At 42.7% G+C, this 21720-nt stretch overlaps 1 protein-coding gene across 1 annotated transcript; it reads left to right on the forward strand.

Annotated features, from left to right (window-relative positions):
- Positions 1–7725: 7725 nt before the first annotated feature.
- Positions 7726–16619, forward strand: gip (gastric inhibitory polypeptide). The gene is made up of 5 exons (XM_064325122.1): positions 7726–7835; positions 10167–10260; positions 10548–10685; positions 14346–14444; positions 16374–16619. Exons 2-5 carry the CDS (start codon positions 10181–10183, stop codon positions 16381–16383), a joined length of 327 nt encoding a protein of 108 aa, XP_064181192.1. The 5' UTR covers positions 7726–7835; positions 10167–10180; the 3' UTR covers positions 16384–16619.
- Positions 16620–21720: the final 5101 nt, after the last annotated feature.

Consider the following 21720-nt stretch of genomic DNA (forward strand, 5'->3'; position numbering starts at 1 on the left):
CCGGAGGCAAATGGTAAATGGCAAGTGGACTGCATTTATATAGCGCTTTTATCCAAAGCGCTTTACAATCGATGCCTCTCATTCAGCTCGTTGGGAGCAATTAGGGGTTAGGTCTCTTGCTCAAGGACACTTCGACACGCCCATGGTGGGGGATCAAACTGACAACCCTCCGACTGCTAGACAACCGCTTTTACCAAGAAGAGCTAGCCCTGCAGACGTTCGTGCAAGCTATCACGCCAGAGCGGCTAAAGCAGCACGTCCATCTCACAGCACCACAATCCCTCAGCGAGGCCCTGGCTGAAGCAGAGAGAGCAGAGACCGTGCTGACGCCCAGCCATGATACCAGACCCCGGGTACGGCAGGCCGAAGCCATGGAGGAGGCCGGCGAAGAAGAGGCAGCCTGCCAGGCCCGACCAGCAACCTCTGCGAGTCAGAATGGGCGGCAAGGAAACCAACCACGACTTCTGGCTGGCTAACATCCAGGACGCCTGCATCATTGAGCTGGACCTGCTCACCAGTTGGGGGGGCACGGCTCGACATCCCCGGTTCCACCATCCACCTGGGGAAGACGAGCGTAGCCCTCCAGCAAGGCCGCGAGAAGTAAGCCATCAGGCGACCTCCCCAGCAGAACCGGCATGCCACCGCAGCCGCCCTGGTTCCCGAGAGCGGTCCTCTAGCATCGCCACCCCTGCTGCCCCACTGACCCACGCCTGTTGCTAGAGGCGACCGAGGCACAGCGCCACCACTGGCCACCCCCTCAGCCGAGACTGTGAAAGCCGTACGGGACCTTTGGCAGCGTAGCAGCGAGGGCCTCGACACAGACCAGCGACAAAAGCTCTGTGACCTGCTAGACGAGTTTGTCGACATCTTCGCGGCCAGAGATGAAGACTGCACATGGACAGGGCTGGTGAAACACGACCGACAACGGCACCACGGCACCCATCCGGTGCGCCCCCATCGGCTAGCGCTGGCCAAGCAGCAGGTAGAGGACCAGAAGATCCGGGAGATGGCGGCAGCCAGCATCATTGAGCCCTCCAACAGCCCCTGGGCAGCTCCAGCCGTGCCCGTGGCCAAGAAGGACTCCACATGGCAGTTCTGTGTTAATTACCGACGCCTCAACAGCGCCACTAAGAAGGACTCCTACCCACTTCCCCGCATTGACGATGCACTCGACCACATCGCCGGCTCCAGCTGGTTCAACTCGCCTGACCTCCGCAGTGGCTGCAGGTAGAACTTTTGTTGTACGTCGCTGTGGATAAGAGCGTCTGCCAAATGCCTGTAATGTAATGTAATGTAGAACTGGCCCCAGACGCGAAGCCCAAGACGACATTCACCATCGGCCAGGGGCTGTGGCAGTTCACGGTGATACCTTTCAGACTGTACAATGCACCAGCCACCTTCAAGCGCCTGATGGAGACGACATGCTGGTACACGCGACGGACTTCTGCAGTGGCCTGAGCCACCTCCGCGAAGTCCTCACCGCCATCTGCCAAGCTGTGCTGCGTCTGATCCCCAAAGACGACGAAGAAGACGACCTTCCTGGGGCATGTGGTGAGTGCTGAAGGGGTGGCCACGGACCCGGCTAAGGTGGCTACGGTAAGAGACTGGCCTGTCCCTCATGACGTAATGGAGCTGCGGAGCTTCCTGGGCCTGGCCTCTTACTACTGGCGGTACTTGAGGAACTTCGCCACCATAGCGAGCCTGATCCACCGCCTCACAAACAAGGGTCGCCGGTTCAAGTGGGACAACACTTGTGCTGGGGCCTTCAACCAGCTCCGCACCGCGCTCACCGAGGCTCCAGTCCTGGCTTACCCCAACCCCGGCCAGCCGTTCATAGTGGACACAGACGCCAGTAACGTGGGGCTGGGCACCGTGCTGTCCCAGAAGGGAGTGGATGGGGAACGGATGGTGGCGTATTTCAGCCGTAGTCTCTCCAAGCCCCAGAAGAATTATTGCGTCACCTGCCGCAAGCTCCAAGGGGTGGTGGAGGCCCTGCGTCACTTCCGGCCCTACCTGTGTGGGAGGCGCTTCCTGCTCCGGACTGACCGGGTGCTGTCCCGTGTCCGGGGGTGGCTGGAGGCGAGGAGGCGACCGGTGTGGGCAGAGGTGTCGGTGCTCGAACCCGAGACCAAGGTCTACTACGCCCAGGGGCCACGCTCATCCCACGGAAGGGCCTGCTGTATCGGCGGTGGACGGCACCAGGACAGGCGGCCAACCTATTGCAGCTGCTGGTGCCCCAGGCACTCCGGCCCCTGGTGTTGCGGCTGGTCCACGGGGCGGTGGGGGCCGGACACTTCGGTGTCGCCCAAGATGTTCCACTGACTGCGGAGGTGGTTTTTCTGGGCGGGGTGCAGCCGGGACGTTGAACTGCGACGCCTGCACCGTCCAGAAGGGGCTGACCCAGCGCTCCCACGCCCCCCTACAGCAGTATCTGGTGGGGGCTCCCTTGGAGCGCGTGGGGGTGGACGTCTTGGGCCCCTTCCCCAGCACTGAGTCGGGGAGCCAGTACATCCTCATGACCATGGATTACTTCACCAAATTGTCCAAGGCGAACGCAGACCGCCACCACCAAAAAACTCGTGGAAGAGATGTTCTGCCAGTTCAGGGCGCTGGGGGAGCTGCATTCGGACCAGGGGCGAGGCTGAGGTCTTCGCAGAGGTCTGCAGGCGCATGGGGATCAAGAAGACCTGGACCACCCCTCTCCACCCCCAGAGCGACGAGCTGGTGAAGAGGTTCAATCGGACCCTGGCTACCCAGCTCGCCATCCTCACCAGTCAGCGCCAGCGCGACTGGGACCGGCACCTCCCCCTCGTCCTGTGGGCCTACAGGACCGCCATCCAAGAGTCCACCAGATGCAAGCCTGCCGCCCTCGTGTTCAGCCGGGAGCTGTGGACCCCGGTGGACTTGGTGTTCTGGGCCCCTCCGAGGGGACGTGGGACCGGGGGAGACGGAGTGCGGGTACCTGCAGCGGTTGCGCAAGCGTCTCCAGGTCGCCCATGAGTTCGCCCACCAGGCCCAGGCAAGCGCTGGGATCCACCAAAAGCGCCACTAGGACACCCGCTGACTTTTGTAAATAGTTCCTGTGGGACTGTAAATTGTAAATACGTGTAAATAGTGAATTTATCGTGTGTAAATATGTGTTCTTGTGCTAGCTGAATTGCTTTTAGTTTAGTTTTATATGTGTTACCCTGAGCGAACCAGCAGTGCTGTACAGGGGGGCTTCTCTGCTGTTTGCTATGGCAAGGAGTGAATCTGACGATTGTCTTACTTCCTGGTTTTGTCCTCAATAAAGTTTCGCTACAATATACACCAGCTAGATTTGGTTCAATATGAAAGTTTTCTTGCTGGCTAAGAGCCAGGTCATATGGAAGTAAAACCTGAGTTGAAATACGGTTGAATTGAGCTAACCTAGTCCTTTATGTCAAAACATGTCGATCTAAATTTCCACCCCTTTGGACATTTACATTCCATTTATATTCAGGCTTGTGCTTACTGGGCTACCTTATTTTAAAAGCACGAGAAAATGATGCCATTAAAGAATGCCATCTTATTGCAAAGCCATTCATGGACAATTAACTATGCAATATTGACATCCTAATTATAGCACAACGCATTATGTTCAACACATATTATTTTGCAAGGGGTCATTCCTATGTTCCCAGGGTCCTATGTTCCCCAGATTTATATGGCACATAATGGGAACATGACAAAGGGTCCTATGTTCCCCAGCTCTATATAATCAAATAAAATGATAATCATTGGTTTTGTTGTGTTTCTATAACTGTTTTGAAGACTTGTTCCAATAAAAAAAAAAAACTGGATAATATTTATGAAATATTTTAACTTGAAACTGGTCAAATTTGACCCGAACACAATAGGAGGGTTAATGTGTTTTAACAGAATATTGAACTGGGGAACATAGGACCCTGGGAACATAGGACCTTGGGAACTTAGGACCCTAGGAACATAGGACCCTGGGAACATAGATACGCTCCCATTTTGCAAAACGGAGAGTCACGAATGAGGAGCCATATACATTTCATGACGGCAGATTTATAAATTTTCTTAAAAAGTGATAACAGCTGACCGCTGTGGCATTTATACTGTTTAACTATTTTTGTTTTACTAGGCTACTGTAGCTAACGTTACCTGCAAATGCCATGTTTCTAAATTAATGTTAGCAAGCCATATTCTCTGCTGAAATACAAACAATTAGAGCATCTGTCATTTCTACAACACCCCATTAAAAACACTTTAAAACATGATGATCACTTTTATATCCAGCAGTAGTCTATGCGAAAAAATTGCCTTTGCGCATGAGTTTTTAATTGTATTTCAAACATTCAACATCAAAGAATATGAGAAGGTCACAAGTGCCGTCTGTTTTATATATCTTTCAATAAGCAAACTCATCTCAGTCATGGTTAGTATGCTGCCTTTGTACAATAGTCTGTGATCATGTCAAAATCTACATGCCCATTCTGAAGAAAACATCTTGTATTACTGTCATTTTCTGGTGTGCAAAGATTGCTGGGAAATGTGTCTGTGCATGCTATTGTCCAGTGTCAATTGTCTATTTGCCACAACTGGTAGATACAGTTTTGCCAGTCAAACTGTAAGGTCTCTTCTCTTTTCTCTTCCTTGCTACAACTAAGGGTATGCCTTATAAACCTTATAAATACAAAAAGTGGATCTCAGAAGAAAAAAACATGAAACAGACCTGGAGAGAGGGGGTAGACAAGTTGCCAGCTTGTGAGCTGAAATTGCAGGAGATTGCTGATAATTTTGTAAATGAAGGCTCATTGGATAACTGTCAAATGTGTGAGTACATACAGTGTTTTTTAAGGGGATTTGTGTTGGGTTTCTCATGGTGGCAGCCTGTTATAGTTTGAATTGGGCCACCGCGCCATTTGTCTCCACAATAGTTAAAAAATATATATTTATATAGCAAAGCGCCAGCGCTACATTAACACCTGACTTCCATGAAAGCCACACATGATGTATAAATGACTGTATCTTATCATTTTATGCTCTATGTAGTGCTTTTTATAGTCAAATATTATCACAAAGCAAATATACAAAATTTAAAGCTAAAATTGAATGTGAACTTTCATCCAATGACTATCATCATTCTCAGTCTTTACACACTTTCCTTTTACCTGTATTTGTTATCACTATTAAATTAACAGAAGGCCAGTGTTGTTGACAAGTTTTGCTAAGGTAAACTGACTTACATCTATTAACTCAAGAAAATGTACAGCTATTTAAACGGAACGGTAAAGGGACTGCATTTATATAGCGCTTTTATCCAAAGAGCTTTACAATTGATGCCTCTCATTCACCCATTCACACACCAACAGTGAAAGGCTGCCATGCAAGGCACCAATCAGCTCGTTGGGAGCAATTTGGGGTCAGGTGTCTCGCTCAGGGACACTTCGACATGCCCAGGGTGGGGGATCAAACCGGCAACCCTCCGACTCCCAGACAACCGCTCTTACCTCTTAGCAGCATCATATGTCTATCACATCTTTCACAGTCAGGTTCAGCCATAAATTGATTGAGGAGTTGGCTAAGAATACAAATCACAGTGCATGGTAGTGTGATAATGTTCTGATTTCTGTAATAGTGCTGCTTATTCCTTTATCTTTTCATATCACTGCCACAGTCACAACATTCGAAAAAATATTTATTATTTATTCATGCATTTGTTTAGTTGTTTATTGTAGTACAACTGAATCAGGTGTGTCCTTTACTTGTTTACTTGTGAATCCATTTATCGGCATCTTTAAAACAATTATTAAACCAAGGCTCTGAATGATGGATGGAACAAAATAATGAAGAACATGAACCCTTGAACCAACGGCTGCCACCAGTGCACTGCTGGTGGCAGCCGACTAACTTTGCCGCTGCTGGATCGACAGTGGGCCATCACCATCTTGCTATCTGGGAAGCAGTACAAGGTGGAAATTATTCAAGAAGATGTAATTGGCAAGTGCTGATAAATGTACGTCAAACTGCCCCGGTTAATTATGCTTTATGTTTGTGCATTTTTACATGCTAAGAGATTGCAAATTCACTGAAAAAATAAACACTCAGATCCTTTGAAAAGCGGTAAGTAGTACCCTACAATGACAATCGGATCGTGACAGCATTGTCACTATCTGCAATTAACTGCAGCAAATAGCCAAATCAGTGTAATAGCAGCTTAATTTAAAGAAAACATATGCCAGTTTTATTACTTATTACTATTCATTTATTTGTCACGTTTCATCACCATGAACTATGGACATAACAATGTTATGACAGGTAACAGTATTATTAGTAATATTAATACTAATAATATCAAAATAACAAGATAGTCTAAACAATAATGACAGTGGATTCATGTAGACTGTATAAAGGGCAAAGGGACTGCATTTATATAGCGCTTTTATCCAAAGAGCTTTACAATTGATGCCTTTCATTCACCCATTCACACACCAACGGTGAAAGGCAGCCAGGCAAGGTACCAATCAGCTTGTTGGGAGCAATTAGGGGTTAGATGTCTTGCTCAGGGATACTTCGATACGCCCAGGGAGGGGGATCGAACCGGCAACCCTCCGACTGCTAGACAACCGCTCTTACCTCCTGAGCTATGTCGCCCCATTCGAAATACTAGGTTAGTGTATAATACTCAACGTATTCTCTTGGTTCTGTGCAGGCAACACCCTCATTTAAACCCTGCTTTTCAGTGTACTCAATGAGTCAATCACAGCCTGATACTCATGCATGTGCTGGCGTGCCCGTATAAGCAGGTGCTTGCACAGAGGTATAAAACCATGGAGACCAAATTGGAATGAAACTAATATTATATCTTCTTTTGTGGGGCTCAGAAAAAATTGCTTCCAGGAGAGATTAGTTTGGTAGGAGTTTAAAATTACTGTCCAAAATAATTTAATTTGGCCAGGGTAAATTTGTGGTTTTCAATGGAATTGAATGGAGAAACTTGCTTTTTGGCACCAGAGGCTTACTAAACTGCAATACCTCAAGCAACCACTGGAGTTTGTGGGCTTCACGGAGAATGGCAATACCTGGTCTCCTGGGCGGGAATAGACGCTCAACATGCATCCGCTTGCGCATGTGTTTTGAGTGCATGCGCATCTCCTGTAAAACTGGCTTTACACTCAATTGCCCATTCAGCTAATCCTGGAGGTGTTGTGCGGGGCTGGTGTTATAATAAAACACTCCCTTAATGTTCCAGATTGAGTCAATTGGTTTGTTGACTTCCTTTGCTTCATTGCACAGGATACTGATCAGTAACTCAAAATGACCTACATGCTAGACTGAGTTCTGTGTTTTTAAGGGGGTTCTAATTGTGAGTACATAGGTGACACGCCAAATAACCACACAGCAGGGTACTTTCCAACACATCACACAGGGATCTTTTACACGTTTGTCACTACCTACCCACATTTTCAATGAACCTAAACATAGCCTCTAAATAAACTGGTCACATCCAGCCCATACGATGTGACATTAGCCTTCCTTTTCATTCAGTAAGGACTGTTTACCCTACCCCAGTCATTGCAAGTGTATTTCCACTATTGCATTCATATAATTTTGCACACATAATCTTCCTAATATGCAAGAAGCCCAGCTTGTTTCTGTTTACATTTGTATATCAGGAAGCTAATTTATGACCTTAATGTAGCAGAACTAAAGTGTTTTTCCCCGCTACTATTCCAGGTCTGATAAGCACTACAGCTGTGCCACAGAATAGCCTATAAAGAGCAAGAGCGTTCTGTACAATTGAGCAGAACATCACTTAAATCATCTACTTTGACACGTAAAGGGAGGTAAGCATAAATCTCAGTTTATATCAAGGATCCAAATTCAACATTTTAATGGTGATGATCATTTGATGCAGGCAATAGTCCTGTGTGAGAAACCCAGAGGTGACAGTGTAAGGCAAGTGTAAGGTTATTGCATTTCTTAAATGGGGAGGTAGTAGCTTCAATGTTGTTAATTAGTCCTCATTTGCAACAATCATCATGACAGGGCTGTTATACAGTATTAGCGCAAACCATGGAAACACTGCATTTATAAACAGTTGGATGATTAATGCAATATTTGGCAACAATTTTTGGCATAATAAATGTAATAGATGTAATATCAACATTTTTTTAAATGAAGAAATTATTAGCACTTGTGTTAACAAGTAATAATCATTTTATAATCAGCTGGAGCATTTCTTTGTCCTGTATTTTTCAACATGAAATGTTAATATCCATGCAAAAAAGTTTTATGTCACTTGTAGACTTTATTTCAAATGATCACATGGTTTCGTTGAATGCTCAATTCTGATTGGCCACTTCAGGCTTTCAGTGGTCAGATATTTCTGTATAATGACCAATGCTACGGGTACTCTGTCACTCCACAGAAAGAAGTACCGCTGCTGTTAATTTGACAGTTGTCATTAAGCATACTATGCATGATTTTTTATTTGAAAAAATAATAAAATAACTATGCTAAGACACATGTATGATGCACTGGCATTCTCAGTCTTTACACACTTTCCTTTTACCTGTATTTGTTATTCTAAAATATTTTTGGGACATTTCTGAGTATGGCGCTCTTTTCTGTATGGTGAGTGGTGGGCAGGGCTACAGAACTTGTGGTTTGGGATCAGATTCCAACAAAGTGTTTATTGCTAATCAGCTACTGCAACGACAGATGCTAAGAAGCCTAGATACAGTAGACAAGCCGACAGGGGTCGTTCAAAAACTTGAGTCAACCAAGGAAATTCTCTTTGGTGGCGTCAGCTGAAGGGGCTGAAAAGAGTTGGTCTGTTTTCTGTTAGACCTATAAGTTACTTTTAGCCTTTTACATTATGCAGCTAGATGCCCAAGGTTGGGTAGCTTTTGTATCAAGTTCTGTTCTTTCATAAAGATGTCTTACCCCCCTCTGACCACCTCACCTCTTCGCTTGATATTTTGCTTGTAGCGCTCGAGGGTATGTCCTCAATGGAGGTGTAGGTGGGGTTGAAGACGAAGGAGGTGTGAGTGGAGTTTACAAACACAAAGTCTATAAGGGCCGCAAAATCCTACATAGTATACCTTTAACTTAAGAAAACCAATAAATCTGCCGCCATACACACTTGCATTACCTAGTTATTACTGTATGACTTATGCTAGCTAGCTATACAGTATATTCAGTCAGATTTACAATAGCTAAAACCGGCTTAGTGTTAGCCATGTTACAAGAGGTGCGAGTCTGAATTGGATGCCGGGGAGGAAATTAATGTTGAAGACACTGACAGTGATGGGAGAGTGACAGTGAGGCAGAAATACAGGGGCAGAGCAAAAAATAAATAAAAATTGTTTTTAAATCTCTGGCCTTTAATACAGCCGTTCTGTGTAGGCTACAGCTGTTCCAGTTAATGTTCTGCCATCACTGTCAGGAGAGAGTTTGTTATTAAATTTTGTACAAATATGTATTACAGAGAGTCTGTTAACTTTATAGTGTTAACTTGCCTTGTATCAATAGCACGTTAGCCAATACTCCCAAAAACACAAGCATGCTGAGACCATTTTGACCTAAACGAATGACCCCAAATTAATTTTAATATTAAGCAGGTAAAGTAACGGCAAACCTAGCATAAAGCTAATGTTAGTTTGCATTCTGATCTGGATGAGAGAAACAAGAAAGATGCTATACTGCTAAACAATGTGATCAAAAGGCCACAGAAGAATATTTATATTTCAGCAGATTAAGTTGATAAAAATCAATAACGGTAAAAGTAACTAATATATAATCATTGTTGGTAACTACTGTACAAGGTAATTAGTCATGTAACAATCAGTCATTATTCCTCAATAGCTGCCCGCCTTGTTCGGGATTATCCCTTACTTACTGGTGGTCACATAATTTAATTACCACACATGGTCAGAAAGATACGTTTCAAATACATTATTACAGACAAAAATGGCTCAGAAACAACAACACAAGAAAGGTTAAAAGTTTCAAGTGTACTACACTTCTTGAAGCACAGTGTTTCCATAATTTGTGCCAGTACTGTACATGAACTCAAAGTCTACCAATATGATAATTTACATTCAGACGTTTATATTTGTCACTAAGGACTACATCCATACATAAGTGCAACACCTCTCTCTCCCTCCCTGCAGGATCCATAAGGAACATGAAGACTGAAATACTACTTTTATCCTGCCTCATTGCTTTGCCAATGGTCCTAGCCAGGGGGAAAGCTGGACAAAACAGGTAAGATTTAGGCTATACTGTGCAGCACAGTACATGTATATTATTTTCACATAATGTCTCGCATCTCCTAGAAGATATTTATCATTTATTATTTATTAGTATATTTTTATAGATAATACAGCCATTCTTGTAGTTAACACGTAACATCATTTGAACATTTAGAGCATAGGCTCTAACAGTACATGGGACGTAAGGCAGCTGTGGTGAAAACTTCAATAATGATGCAGAATATAATGTTGACTCTTCATTGACTAAACACTTGGCCTTACTTGTTCGTTTATGAACAGCCAATCAGAAGATGGACAGGCTCTGAGCAGGCGATATGCTGAGTCCACCATAGCCAGTGACATCAGTAAGATTGTGGACTCCATGGTGCAGAAGAACTTTGTAAACTTTCTCCTCACCCAGAGGGAGAAAAGAAGCGAGTGAGTAGAGTGAAAAGATGGCATCAATTACTGACAGTGTAGGGGTCTGTATTGCTCAGACAGTGCATGAAAAAGTGATATTGAGAAGTGGGACAGAAGCAGTCTGTGAGATGGGACCTTTCAGAGGGAAGGATTCAAGGAATGAGCAACTAATGAACAGTTAAGAGGGCTGGAAGGAACAGATGTATTGGGACATATTAATTGTTGGTACAAAATGACAAAACGTGCAGGTGCAAAATGTGTTGATTTTGGCTATGTGTACCTATAACCAGGGCCATACATAGGATTTAAAAATCTGCCTGTCATGGGTGAAAAGAGATTAGCGAATGCCAGGGTGGGGGGAAGGTGGAATTTATGATTGCAGGCAGCAATAAAAAAACAATTTTTCTTGACTTACCCAGGTCCTGCTGTGCCGCTGAATTTAGTGTCTGTTTCCCCTGCATAGTCCCCCTGTACTTTGCATGTAGGCAACTAATTTCAAACGAACGTTTCCTATGTCTTACTGATTTTCATGGTTTTGTGGTTTTAAGATAGTGTCGGTATTTCAATGAAAGAATTTCAACAATTAACCAGATATTATACAGTAGATAATGTAAATCAGTGAAGAATGATACACGGATGGCTATTATGGATGAAAATGATGCCCTAATCACTTTATCATTGTGAAGACTACATTATGCAATGCAATTGGAATTCTCTCTAAATTCATTAAGTATTGTTACCATTGATTTATCATTAATACTATTATTTCTCAGCAGATACCCAGTTGTTACTGTTAAAAAAGTTACTCAATCAATTTCAAACAGATGATCAAAATTAGGGTGTGGTGGTGCAATGGGTAGCACTGTCGCCTCACAGCAAGAAGGTTGTGAGTTCAAATCATGGCTTGAAGCCTTTCTGTGTGGAGTTTTCATGTTCTCTGCGTGGGTTTCCTCCGGATGCTATGATTTCCTCCCACAGTCCAAAGACATGCAGGTTGGCTAACTGGAGACTCTTGCCCATAGGTGTGAGTGAATGGTGTGTGTGCCCTTCGATAGATTGGTGGTCTGTCCAGGGTGTATTCCTGCCTCTTGCCCAATGCACGCTGGGATAGGCTCCAGCTCCTTCCCCCCGACCCTGATCAGGATAAGTGGGTATAGATAATGGATGGATGGATGATCTAAATTATCATTGTGAGCAGCTCCATATTTGTTCAACCCTTTACACAAGCCAGGATGCCAGAATCCTGAGATTGCTCAACTCAGTGCTCCTACAACCAAAGAATTAATGGAAGCTCTGGGTTTTAGCTTTATTAGTAGCTTTATTAATGATACATGACAACTACAGTTTTAAGTGCCACCATTGTCGTGTAGTTCATCTATTTGACAAACACCCCCTCCATGCAGTCATCTGCAACTATACCTCCCTACTATACTGGAAAATAGCATCAAAATATTCTTTCACCACCAAATATTTGTATTCACAGCAATAAGATAATGCCAACAATAGCCCAAAGTTATGCAAATACAGTGGTGAAAAACGCTGCTCACTGAATAGCTAAGCAAATAAGAGGAATTCTTGTATAATTATACCATGTCATTCTACTATCAATAGCAGCGTCAATAGCTTGGTTTTACACATAAAGATGGTCCTTTCAACAGTCGTCATTTATTGTCTTTAACAATCCATTTGAGAAATAAACACACAAATAGAAAGCAAGGGTAGGTATTTACGATACCACGATAAGAGCAAAACACCACTTGCAAATGCTGCCAGTGTAACAGTTTTCAGTTAATTCTGGTTTGATTGATACCACTTTTATCCAGTACAGGTGATATACTTACAAATTACAATAGCCAGCACAACATAATCTACCATGGGGGAGTGGGTAGTGTAGCCAAAAAAAGATTTTTGTAATTTGTTGGACAGTGGCTGCACGCAATGTTATTAAAAACGGTAGGACAAACTAATTAAGTTGAAGTCGTCACATATATTTATTGCATGCAACATGTCTATAATTTTATTAAGCAAATCCAACAATTTTATTTATTTAATAAATCCAACAATTTATTTTTTGAATCTACTTAATAATACTGCGTACAACCACTAGCCAACATTTGTTCTGTGTCTGGGTCTGTGTAGTAGTAGAGTGCTATATCTAGTGTTGGGCAGAGCTACTAGCTTAACAAGCCTACGTTTTCCATAACCATGTGTGTAGTGTCTATTTCTAAAATCAAGTAGCTACAATTGTAGGCTAGCTGTACTGGCATAGCAGTAAAATCATTAGACCAGCATCATTTGTCAAGAGCATTTTGCCACTCATCATTTTTTTCTTAACTGTATTTGTTCATGGCTGTTTCCTTATGAAAATCACATTTACAGGATTCTGCATATAATGTACAAATTGCCTGCATTCATTCATCATCTCATACACCCAGGATATGCACAAAAACAAAGGTCTGCACATCAGGAGTGTCAGGAATCTCATACAGTTTTTTTGTAGGCACATTTTTAAGAACAAAAGTAAGAACTAGAAAGGTTACAATTCCTGAAGGATTTGTAACCTTGCTTCAAATTCCAACTGGCACTGTCATCAAGCCTCAATGCATTTCAATGAGGGCGCATAGCTCAGAAGAAGCACGAAACCGTCCAGACCCACAGCGCACCGTAGCGTGACATATACAGCCAGGGATCAGCAAGTAGCGATTATGTTCCAGGGATTAGTCATATCCTAAAAGTGTCATGAGTAAAACTTGTCTAACTATATAGCCAACTATATAGGGATAAAGTGAAAGTACAGTTTCCGTCAAACAGCATTGCAATGACTTGACACAACGACATCCATGTTCAACAGAGTAGACTATAAAATGCAAGATTTTTCTTTGGTTTAACACAACCCAGTTTGAAAGGAAGACAGCTGCAATAAAGACATGCTGCATTTTTTTCCACAATTGAATATTAATATTCAAGCTCAAATGTCTTTTTAAAAATTCTAATAGAATTTGAATATCAAAGCATCGTTTGACAGCCCTATTAACCACTGGCTGTGATATCAGATAAATATGCTCCTGAGTGCCTCATTTGGTCAGAATGCTTGCCATAAATGCAAACTGTCCTATTGCCTAAATATTTTAAGTTTAAACCTGGGGAACTTTCATTACTATTACCAACCATTACTGGGAGTCAGCAGCAGGACAATAACTTTTGTCTCAGCAGGGCTAATTTTGGTTTTAATTGGCCAGGGTTCCTTGGGTTACTGCTGCAATAATTCTTTCTGATGATGTGCCAGACACCCACGGGCTACAAGTTTCCATCAGTAAGACACATGCCTTTTATTGGTCCAAACTGTCCTGTAGTACTATGTAGCCTGAAGTTTGAAAAGTAGTTTGTGGCTTATGAGAGCCACAAATGGCGAAAATGGAAGAGAAGTCATTGGAAAAGCTTTTGTTTAAAAATCTATTTTAAAGTGGCACCCAGGACTTTATGTTATGATCTAAAATGTGTAGTGTTACTGTCTAAAATGTCAAAACAATTGTAGTTTTAAATAATTGTCACTATGCAGCCGAACACACATCAGGTAAATCAGCTGACTTATAAATACTTGGTAAGTTGAACACTTTCCTTGGTTTTATTTTCCCATCACCAAATGCAATTTAACAGATTGCCTATGTTTTGTCTTAGGCCCACCATGAAGCGTGAGGAACCATGGACTCAGCTTTTCAATGAACTTCTAAAACAGGAGTTTACTCAATGGGTCAACAGCAAGGGTAACAATGCCAAGTGAGTGCTGTACTAACCCACACCATACCCTACTAACAATGTACCACAAGTACATTACAAATTTCAGCTAGATGAGGGAATAAGTGATGGCTATCTGTTGTATAAAGTCAGGTGGGTTACGGTGTTTTCTGGTACTCAAGAACTGCTCTTATAGATGAACTGCATTATTTGGTGCATTATATTCCTATTGACATTTTGTCAGTACCATTATATCTTACGCATAACACATAATATCTTACATTTTGTGGATTATAGGACCTTAAAGTAATAATCGCGAAGATTTTCATTAAAATAAATGTCTGTTAAGTCACTATCTATCGCTGAATTAGGTAACACAATGCTGATTGCGCCTATTATTATATTAATTTATATTACTATTATTGTTATTATAATTTATGATTAAAGAACTGGGTGTCTGTGGCGACATTCCCGGGAAAAAATCACAAGTGGCGCATAGATAGTGACGCGTTTTCCATCACCCATCAGTGGTTGGTCCGGCAGAGAGGGTAGGCGAAGCTAACGCAACAGGCTTGCTCTTCAACTCACTTGTGTGAGCGGCGTACTGTTTTTTCCAGTGTCTGCTAACGTTAAAGGTGGGGGGGGTTATGGAACCCTAATAAGTTTTTGTGTAACATGAGAGGTCATATTATTTGTTGATGTACATTTCGTATTACATTTAGTGACAATGTAACGTTACTAAATTACATAGCTATTTGCACAGCTTACGCTAGCTACCGGACCATGTCAATAAAGGCAACATTAGTTTAGACAACGTTGCGCACAGTATCCATCTCTCATATCAGGTAACGCTGTGTTAGCTAGCTAGCTAATGTCAGCTAACAATGAGAAAAAACGCTAGCTAATGCTACCGACCAGTACTGGCCTCGCAAACCGTCTCTCGAATGCAATGCTACCTTGTTGCAGCGTTGCAATGTAGCTAACTAAAGGCCAGTTCAGATCAATGATTCGCAACGAGACTGGATGCAACTTGCAAAATTCCAAGACATCTGATTGTAAACGTTCTAAAACTGCACTTGGCGATTTGACAAGATGGGTCTTTTGAGACCCTAGGCAAGGGTCTGCAACTAACCAGTTCACACTGCTGCAATTTTCTCTGCAACTTTCTAAAACCGTTTCGTCTCGTTGCGAATCATTCATCTTAACTGGCTTTAACGTTACTGTTAGATGTCAAGCCGGAGAAAACTAAATAAAAGAATACGGCAGTATGGATTAGCGTTGTTATTATTTTATTACGCTTCCTCATATGTTCCTTCAGCCTTGATGCCCTTTTTTGATGAAATCTCCTTTGTTTTTGTTTTATATTCTTCTTATTCTGACTGCTAATATAACACCCAGCTCAGCTTTATTCTCGAACAGTTTAGCTAGCAAAACCAGAAACAACAAGGCAGTTGTTTCAAAAATATCACACAACAATCATTCACGATGATGATGCATGAGATACATAACTGCACGAGCCACAGTGAATCCCGCAAATTCTTCTCTGCAGTGTAAAGATGTTCATACCGAGCAAAAGGTGGATACAGAACGTTTGTGGAAATTGATCACTAATTCTACCCCAGGTCTGCTACAGCATTTTAACCCGGCTCGGCAGTGTAAAGACAGCTTAAGTTAGCCTAATGTTAGACAATGAATGAGTATGTACATAACGTTACTTGTATAACAACCATTTTTTATTCAGTAAATAATAAGTGTAATAGTTGGCGTGGCCCAGGTGCCAACTGACTGACGTCACACAGGTGACACTGGTTGGATCCGGTTGGATCTATGGGAAGTGAGGTCCAAAAACACACCTGCAATTACCGCTTCTCGCCATTGGTACCGCCAAAGAGAACGAAACTGAAATCTTCGAGATTGTAACTTTAACAAAATGAAAAACTAATAAATATCACTCTTCTATTTTGCTTCTAGAACTGAGTAAGAAGCTGAAAAGAATATAAATGACTAATCAAGAGAGAGTGGTGAGAAAGTCAATCTATTGTTAAGAAGTATATAAACCAGGATCTCAACACTGCTGTCTGCATCATCATACGAAGATCTGTGAATTGACTTCCTGCTTGTGCTGAATACATTTCATTGTATATAAAATCAAAAAATATAGTAATCAATTGAATCAAGCAAATATATATTTTGTGTGTGCTATCATTGTCATGTGATTATTTATGGACATGTTCAAGTCTAACAGTTCAGAAATGCAATACTCATTCATTTTTCAAAAGAACAAAGCGAATGAAAGGAATTTGCTCTGATTTCCACACTGAAGCATGACAGAGACAAAGCCTCATTCTGAAGAGCAAAAACTGTCTTTTTGGTAATATGCAGGGCTTAACATTAATACCTTCCACATGTGGGTAGAATTTGGCAGTGACTCCATCACTCTTACCAGCCACTTTGGCAGGTGACCTTTTGGTTGCATTTTCTACAAAAAAATCATTGTACAATAATAATAATTACAGGGGTAATACCACAAAATCACGAGTTCTAAAGCAAAGTATGTTGTCTCCATTTGGTGTATATCACATTAGTCCTACTGTAAAGAAAAACAAAAATATAAATATAGCTGTAAAGCAGCGATTCCAGGGTCCAAGCCAGCTACAAGCCAGTCCTAATTGCCCGATCAGTGCCCAACCTCTCTAACGGTCTTCTGGCTGAATGGAAGCAAATCCCTGCAATGCTCCAACATTGAGTATAAAGCCTTCCCAGAAGAGTGGAGCTTGTTATAGCAACAAAGGGTGAACCCACTCCATATTAACCCCTTTGCACACATGCCAAATCTTCCCAATCCTTGCCCATTTATGGGGTACCTTTTTTAAAGCCAACTCCAGGTGTGAGCATCACAGAGACCTGAAAAAGGGCTTAAACGAAGCAGGACATGTCCCCATTTACAATACTAGATGTGTATATTCATAATTTAGGAAGATATAAAGTGCGACAAGTACAATTGTCTAGGAAAAAAGCAAAAATGAATTTTCTCTTTTTTAGTTTGCAATAATATACTGATATATAAAACAGGTTTAACTATACATGTCCTGGATCAAAACTCCTTGACCACAGGTGCGTAAAATCTAAGGGTGGATATGCAGAACTACTAAAGATCTATGAAGCAAAAGTAAGCAGTGTACACAGTGTCTCCAAATCTATCCAAAATGTCTAAATTATTGTGAGGGTGGGGGAAGTGTTAACGACCACACGAAAGTACAGTGAATTCAAAAAGGGCGTTTCTTTAAGTTACCACCGAAGTGGAAACCACTAGGTCTCAGTAAGAGACTTGAAGGGGTAACGAAAAGAAGTCTCAACTCATAAGGGAGAATATCCCAACACAAAGTAAATGTCTCGGCAGGAGAATGAAACTAAGGCGTAAGGAGTGAGTGAACTTTAGGAAGACTGCAGTGCAGTCTGAAGAAAAGCAAAAGAAAAGGGTGCCTCGTAAATGAGGAAGGCAAAAGGCGTTTAAGGAAAATAAAGAATTAAAGCTAGGTGACAAGTAGGACAGGTGCCTTACTACTAGTCAAAATAAAAGCTAAATTCAGAAATCCTATACCTTTTTATCACAGTTTCTCTAAGAGAACTTTTCTCTGTAGGCCTACCGGCTTTCATGTACGCAAGTAGACACTAAAGCGAAGAACAGATCTCACGTGAGCGTATATAAGCTCTCTCAATCTGGTACAAACAATTGGTCGTAATCAAAAGCAATCACGAAGCGCCCTCAGGCGGTCCTGCAGATTACCACACTCAGTTACCTGAAACAGCACTCAGTTCTCAACAGGGATACCGAGTAGCCGATTAGCATGAAACGGCGTTGATTAGCACAACCTACGATGCCGCACAGCAAACGGAATAAGGAACCATGACAATTATGCCGTCACGGTAGTGGGGGGTTAGGACCCAAACGCAGAGTGAGGGGGAAAAACACAAAACTCCGAACGGTGAATAGAAACAAAGACTTTACTTTACAAAACAGGAACTAAAGCAGAGAACAAAAAGCCTCGCAGGGCAACTCTCAAAAAACACAAAGAAAAACTTCAAAAACACAGGAAACAAAGAAAATCCAAAAATCCAAAAGCACATGGAAAACAGAACATGGGCAGGAACACACGGGACAGAAACATGATCAGAGGCACAAACAAGGATCCAGCACCTGAGTCAAGGAAGAAGGGAACTTAAATAGACCAGACACTGACGAGACACAGGAGGGCACCATGAACAATCAGGCCACAGAGAGGGAAGGGAAAACGAGACAACCCAAAAACAATAATACAATTAAACAGGGGGAGCAGGACACAAAACAGAAGTGCCGCCATCTGGCGGCCCAACAAGGAAAGACAGAGACGGAAACACAGAACCATGACATATGCATTGCTATAAATCACAACATAAACATGTATTTCACTACAAATCAACTGTTTTGACATAAGAAACTCACTTCTGCATAATTTTCAAGTAGGAATTACAAGCTTTCCATCAGTATAGTAGTCTAAAATATCTAGAGGTCCAGAAAAATATCCAAAATCTCTCCAAAAATGAATAATGCGCTTTTTGTCCATAATAAGCATATAAATGAGCACCATGAAACATTGATATCAGATTAAAAATAAGGCAAAAACATTGTCACACAATGTGGTTCAGTACCTAAATGTGTAATAATTAACTGTCATGTGTTTTTCTGTATGCTACAGTAGGTAATGTTTTCTTGTATGGAGATGGGACAACATTAAAACAATATTCAGCCATCCACCACGTTTTGGCGATGTTCTAGCTTTCACATCATATCTGGTGCATGAAACACAAAAACTATTAAGCTACCAAAAAATGCTTTCATTGCAGTGTGAAATATCCTCATTATAAATACCACTAACTTATTTAAAGACACTCAATTTAAAAAATAACATATATAACAAAATATTTTGAGCAGTAATACTTACATAGCGATGATGAAATGGTATCTGTGTTCAGTAGATAGAGACAGAGACAGGAAATCAATGCTGTCGTTCTCCTCTTACTCCAGAAAACTATGTCAGCTAGGTCTATCAGCAAACATATGGCTAAGCTATGCTCAAAAGTCCTCAATAATAATAATATTTTCCACGAAATGACAAAAATCATTGATTCCACTGCATGCAGTGTCTTTCACTGCTACCACAGGGTGAATGCGTAAGTGAATGCGGTGATGAGAGAAAGCTTTTAGTTACGCCATGGTGTAAAACTCTATTCCAAAAGTGAAATTAGACATGTTAGACATTGGTAGAAAGCTTATACTCTCACCTACTGAATAAACAAATTGCCAATCAAGCCAGATTGTACCAAAAATGGCAACAACACCATAAACAACATGTGTGGTATTACGCACAGCTATTTCGGAAGTTACCCAGGCCAGGTGTCACAGTATATTTCACAAATGGATTGTCCAAGACTATATGACCACTCAGTCTCAAAAGGGACACATAAAACTAATGGTAAGGTTGTATATTTATTCCATATTTAGTCCCAGATATTGACTGTAGAATAACATGGTATAATTGTAGAAAAATGTGTCTTGTTTATTTTGTTATTCAATGATCAGAGTTTTCACTGCTGTATTGGCATATCTTAGGGCTATTATTGGGTTTATCTTGTTGCTATGACGGAGTACTAATTTTTCGTGGTGAAAGAATATTTTTAAGAAAGCCCAAATAGACACTACTGTCCAGTGTGCCGTGGGTGGGGGATGTAGTTGCAGATGAAACTGCAGGGAGGGGGTGCTTGTTAAATGAACGACCGGATGGACAATGGTAGTGCTGTGAAACTCGGTATTCAGCATAATTGTCGTGTATCATAGTGTATTGTGTATGTCATGTATTGTCGTGTACCACAGAGTTTGTATTTTCAACTCATAGTTTGGTTGCAGGAGCAATGAATGTCTGAGTTGAGCAATCTAAGCTTGCAGTGACGACATGAAGTTGCACTGCAAGGCTGGCGTGAGAGGGCATCCGCTTTGCCATGGCGCTCACCAGCCCTATGAAGTACTGTGAAGTTGAAGGACTGCAGCTCCTCAATCCAACGCATGACCTGCCCCTCTGGCTCTTTGAAAGACATGAGCCACTGCAGGGCAGAGTGGTCTGTCCTCACTGTGAAAGCCGGGCCCCCAAGGTAATATTTGAAGTGCCGGACCACTGATACAACAACAAGGAACGGGTGCCGCAGTAGTGAAATTCGGCCTTGTTAACTGTCCTACTGAAATACGCCACCACACTCTCTCTGTCCGGGCCCGTTTGAGAAAGCACCCCACTTTGCTGGCATCTGTGTCCAGGACAAAGGGGAGGACTGGTTGGGGGCCGAGAGCCCAGGGGCCTGCATTAATGTCTTCTGCAGGCTTTGAAGGCGGTTTGACACTCAACTGCCCATTCAAGAGCACTGTCTTTCTGCAGGAGGCGGTACAGGGGAGATGCAATACACTAGAACCCCTGCACAGACCGCCTGTAGTAGGAAACCAGGAAACTCAGAAGCTGCTGCTGGGGCCAGGCCATGTCAGGCCGTACCAGGGTTACAGTTTACCCTGTGTCCACCAGAGCGCAGCAGGAGACGCTTTCCACCTGAACAATTATGTGGCAAAAATCTGCAACTGTTGTGTAGCCCACGACCACAACAGGCTCTCTCTGTGAACAGTCAAAAATCCCTGAAGTGGGCAGGGGGCTGCACAAATGACTGTCCGGATAGGTGTTGCCCCACACCGGGGAACACCTCTGCCAGCCACGCCGGCTTCTCCTGGCCAGCTTCACAATCCACTGCAGCTCTCATGGTTGGCGGGCCATCCTCATACTCGCTATGAGCGACACCGGCCCAGACCATCTCCCTCTCCTGTGCTAGCTCCAACGCCTCCTGCAACAACTGTGGGTGAGCCGCAAAAAAAGCCATTAAAAGTATTGATATCAAAATGATGCCAAGTTACTGTACTACAAACAACAAAGGCTATCTTGCCTCACAGAAATTAAAGAAGCTGTATTCCAAAGCATTGCTACCCAATGTTTCCTAAATTGTTTCAAGTCACTTAGCCCTGTGTTTTTTCATCTTACCATCTCACAATGTCATTGTGACAAACACGCCTGCCACAGGCCACCGAAGTGGCTTTTCTTTGGGGCCCTCCAGCACAGAGACACAGGGAGAAGATGTTCCAACAGTCCAGATTTTATTTTACAAGGGTTTGGCAAGATGGTATAGCCAAATGAGCGGATGTTAACCCTGTCATGACAGAAGCTCCTGGTGTGGGTGGGGATGGCAGATT

This window comes from Anguilla rostrata, chromosome 2 (assembly GCF_018555375.3).
Source record: "Anguilla rostrata isolate EN2019 chromosome 2, ASM1855537v3, whole genome shotgun sequence".
Taxonomy (NCBI): Eukaryota; Metazoa; Chordata; class Actinopteri; order Anguilliformes; family Anguillidae; genus Anguilla; species Anguilla rostrata.

Coding starts and splice junctions, on each gene's coding strand:
- gip (XM_064325122.1), top strand. CDS start 10,181: ATGAAGACTGAAATACTACTTTTATCCTGCCTCATTGCTTTGCCAATG. Junction 10,261..10,547: donor GGGAAAGCTGGACAAAACAG/GTAAGATTTAGG, acceptor GTTTATGAACAG/CCAATCAGAAGATGGACAGG. Junction 10,686..14,345: donor CAGAGGGAGAAAAGAAGCGA/GTGAGTAGAGTG, acceptor GTTTTGTCTTAG/GCCCACCATGAAGCGTGAGG.